The sequence below is a fragment of the Austrofundulus limnaeus genome, unplaced genomic scaffold (genome assembly GCF_001266775.1).
Source record: "Austrofundulus limnaeus strain Quisiro unplaced genomic scaffold, Austrofundulus_limnaeus-1.0 Scaffold1433, whole genome shotgun sequence".
Lineage (NCBI taxonomy): Eukaryota > Metazoa > Chordata > Actinopteri > Cyprinodontiformes > Rivulidae > Austrofundulus > Austrofundulus limnaeus.
In genome coordinates this window covers 18,102-22,622 of record NW_013953835.1, presented here as the reverse complement: position 1 = coordinate 22,622, position 4,521 = coordinate 18,102, and the positions used below count along the sequence as shown (strand labels likewise).

General features: G+C 36.9%; 1 protein-coding gene across 5 annotated transcripts in view; it reads left to right on the top strand.

Moving 5' to 3' along the window:
* cpeb4b (cytoplasmic polyadenylation element binding protein 4b) overlaps positions 1-4,521 on the top strand; it is a 42,166-nt gene that overhangs the window by 29,251 nt on the left and 8,394 nt on the right. For all 5 annotated transcript variants that reach the window (XM_014032374.1, XM_014032373.1, XM_014032377.1 and 2 more), the window contains 4 exons: positions 1,054-1,224; positions 3,559-3,648; positions 3,981-4,099; positions 4,203-4,317. In XM_014032374.1, coding sequence (XP_013887828.1) covers positions 1,054-1,224; positions 3,559-3,648; positions 3,981-4,099; positions 4,203-4,317 — 495 coding nt within the window. The remainder of the gene's footprint in view (positions 1-1,053; positions 1,225-3,558; positions 3,649-3,980; positions 4,100-4,202; positions 4,318-4,521) is intronic.

Below are 4,521 nucleotides of genomic sequence, written 5' to 3'. Positions count from 1 at the left end.
CTCCCACCAGTCCATTGTGGAGTCGTCCGGAGCCATCAGAAAGATAAGAGTGATGGACAGTGACAAGGGGAAACAGATATAAATAATTAGACCATGACAGCAAGACTTTATTTTATTTTGTTTGCATTATTTGGGTCTTTCTGGCAGAACAGGAAATCTTGGCCTGAACTCCTTACTTTATTATTCCATGTTATGCAGGATAGAGTTTGAGCAGCCATTTCCAATATCTTTAGGAATGGTTTCTGTTTTAAGCAGCCTTCAGCCTCTTTAAACTCTTCTTCTTTGGCGAATTCTGTTAAYTCCATTATCGCTGTATATTCAAACTAACACTATATTTCATTTAGATTTTAGAAAGCTGAAGCAAAAATCTAATTAGTTCGATGAAACATTTTGACAATTTGGTTTTAAAAACTAAAAAAAAGCACAAAATGGTTTCCTTTTTGTAATTTTATTTTAAAACAAAGAATGAACCATACACGCATTATGATCAAATGAATTTTGAATTCATTTTTGTTGTTGTTTTGTTTTTTACAATTTGTCTGCATGAAGTGTTGAGATGTGTTATGAGCTTGTGAAATACATTATCTTCCCTTTTTCATTAAGCTTTGCTCTGCTTTCAGTTTCCTCTTCACAAACATTTTGTAGCGTTAAATCAGGCAATGCTAGTGAGTGTTAGATTTAGCCGAGACTTAATGAGGCAGTGAGGCTCACAAAGCATCGTGTGTCATTTAGTCACACTGCGACTGACGCAGACACGTACTGGAAGTTAAGACTAACACGCGTGCATAAATCTTTATAAAGCAGCTCAGGGCAGGTTGGATGGGAGCAGGAATGGGCCAGGGACAGCTTAGCCTCCACCACATATGTTCCACAGTGAAACTWTTGAAACATTTAAGAGGCTCCAACCTGCATCTCTGTTCAGTTCAGGACACAAGTCTTTATTAGACATTCTGTATTTCTCACTGGACAGTTATTTCTCATCACAAGTCTTTACACTTGTGTCACTTCTCAGGGAATAAATCGTTTCCATTGACCTCCTCCTCTCCTCCTCAGGCCACTCCTCTCTCTTCCCCATGGAGGACAGCTTCCCCGATGACGAGCGTGGAGATCAGGGTCTCGCAGGTCTGGGCTCTCCACACTGCTTCCCTCATCAGAACGGAGAGCGCGTGGAGCGCTACTCACGCAAAGTCTTTGTCGGCGGACTGCCTCCAGATATAGATGAAGGTACAGTAGTTGCGTTAAAATCACAGGGACTTCATCGTGTGGCTAATATTAGCTGCGCTTAAACTTGGGGACGGAATAGGGATGATGAGTTATTATAGTTAACTAAAACTAACTAAATAACGAAAACTGAAATTGAAAAAAACATTTTAGTAAACTAAAATTAATAAAAACGGTAATAAAATAAAAAAACTAACTAAAACTGTATAATCCTTTTACAAAACTGACTATAACTAAATTAAATTATAGACAGAATATCAATCCGTGTATGGGTCGTTTTTTTTTTTTTGTTTCAAAATGAAATTGCAAAAACAAAACAAGCATGTTTTTTTGTTTTTCTGTATTTAAAACGTAAATGTAGGAATGCAAAATCGAACTAGACATGGGTTTTTACAATGTAAAAACAAGTGTGCATTGCCATGTAGCATGTCGTTGCAGCATGGCTTTGCCTGCAGCATTGGACTTGCAGAATGAACTTTGACCAAGTTCAAATATGTTTTCTATACCAGCTTGTGCCTGTCACGTCAGCAGGTGTTTGTAATTAAGGTAATTGAGTGACAATATGAAGTTGGAAGAGATTTGTTGTTAAAGTTGCATTAGCTGGGCTTTGAACCCTGATCTCCCACATGAACATCCATGACATAGACCATTAGACCAGTGGAGCTGTGGCAGAAGGTGGTGGCAGGGGTTGGTTTGTATGTGTGCAGAAAGAGGCCACATTGCCAATGCAATTGCTGACACAGAAGTGCATAATATTACAACAATAGAGTAATATTAGGACAGTATTTTAATAAAACATCAAAATACAATCATATTAGTATTGTAATCACTGAACTACTGAGTTTAAATATAATTAAAACTCTGGTTCAGTACTGAGCATATACAGCAAGGGGCAGTATTGGACCAATACAAGGCTCCATTGACTGCCATTATATGATTTTAAACATTAATATTTCAAAAAGTATAAGTTGTACAGGCATCAAAAGGCATAGCCATCATTTGGCACAGGAGCTTTACAGATATAAATTACAATGGCAGCTCTAGGACAAAGTATGCAGGAGGAGAAGCGTGCCAAAGTGGAGATGACTTGGATGRRAAATGAATCACAATAGTGTGCATTGCATTGGCAATGCACACTGATTAATAGAAAATCAACAGCGTTTAATTTTTGCTTTAGCCATCTGAATAAAAATTAAATTCGGTTCTTTTAATATGTAGCAATACCGGAAATGAAGTAAGTCCCCAAAGAAGGATAGTTTACAGTGGATAAAAGATTGCATAAAAACAAACCAGTCTTAAATAATAGGCAATGGCTGCACTTGAACCATTTTCTGCATTTATTATCAAACTTAAGTATCAGAGTTTAYGGACATTATACTGTGACGAATGAGTGACACTTGTAAATACTAGCTAGCTGACGTTAGCTTTCTGTAGGCAGTGTGTATACATGGTGTATTACAGCAATGGACCAGCAGGTGTCCTCTTGCAGACCAAAACAATAAAATGATGAGAAAATGGGAGGCATAATTATAAACACTGTACATTTATGTCATACCTATTGCCTTCACATACCTATAATACATACAGAATAAAGTCATAGTTTAATTGTAGATTTTGGGATAAACAGCAATTCAATGTCAAAGCTTGTCTTTAGTTTAACCATTGCAGAAAAAAATACCCCTTTTTTATTTTTGCAATTGCCATTTTTCTAATTTTGTTTTAAAAACAGAAAAAAAAACAGGTGGTTGTTTTGTTTTTGCAATTTTATTTTGAAATGAGAAAACCAAAGAACGAACCATACACGGATTAATATCCTTAGTTTTAGTGTTTGTCAATTTATTTTGAGCTATGTGGATTCTGAAAAACAAGCAACAGGTAGCACTGGGTTGGAGACAACTATTGTCATCGTCCTAAAATAATCGCCCAAGTTTTTAGTTGGCAAAATTGAATTATACAATTATTTTAGGAAGGTTTTGTTATAATGTCTGCTTTATAGCGACCAAATAGCTGCTGGTTAGTTAACTCACAGGAACATCACAAGATGGAGGATGCATTGGCAAATATGTTTATTCAAACTATAATAAAACTAATACTATAACTAATAAAAACTAAACTAAACTAAACTAAAACTAAGCATTAAAAATGCAATAATAACTAATAAAAACTAGTAAATCCACTGTAAAAACTAATTAAAACTGAATTAAAAGAAAAAAGTCAAAACAAAATAAAACTAAACTATAACGAAAAATCCAAAACTATTATAACCTTGGATGAGGATGATGCTCCTGTACTGCTGTATATCTGTGTTTTCTCACAAAGCCCTGGTTTTCATTTCAGATGAGATAACAGCCAGTTTCCGACGCTTTGGACAACTGTTTGTGGATTGGCCCCACAAAGCAGAGAGCAAATCCTACTTCCCCCCTAAAGGTATTTTAAATAACCACTWGTTCACATGTTGCACCTTCTTTTTATTTATTTTTTTGGTGTACATTTATGTCTTTATTTAAAGCTGCAAATCTGTTCTAGTGTCTTATAACAGACTGTTTAATACATCTGTGTTCTTGTTGTCTGAAGCTTTTGTTAACCATATCCGACATGCTGTTTGTTTCTTTTTTTGTTGCTGTAAGAGAACAAAAACAGGGTGTCATGATCACAGTAATCAGCAATTCCAGCAGGATTGTGTCAGATTTTTTTATTTTTATTTTATTATTTTGTGTGTGGCCTGAGCAGCTCCAATAACCCCGCTGTGTTTTATGCAGGCTACGCCTTCCTGCTGTTCCAGGATGAAAGCTCTGTGCAGGCTTTGATCGACGCCTGCATCGAGGAGGACGGCAAGCTCTATCTGTGCGTCTCCAGCCCCACCATTAAAGACAAGCCGGTCAGTGGCGTTCCCCGGTCCAGACGCTCGTTTGACTCTATAAGAGCAGCTTCTGGTGTCATTTATTCGCAGACCTGAACCCTCTGTGATTTGTGTGCAACAGGTCCAGATTCGGCCCTGGAACCTGAATGATAGCGATTTCGTGATGGAYGGATCCCAGCCTCTGGACCCGAGGAAAACCATCTTTGTGGGAGGAGTTCCTCGTCCGCTCCGTGCAGGTACCTTTTTTGATTTGTGTTTTTTCAACCAAACCAAATGACAACAAGTGTGTGTTTGTAGTAAAAGTAGTTGGACTTGAAGTATATATACTCAGCATATGGGTTGAATCTTAAAGGGATCCCTGATTAGTTGTAACATTAGACTTTATTTAATAAACATATATTTTAACTGTAAAATAAAGACTGTAAAAATACTGTAGGCTG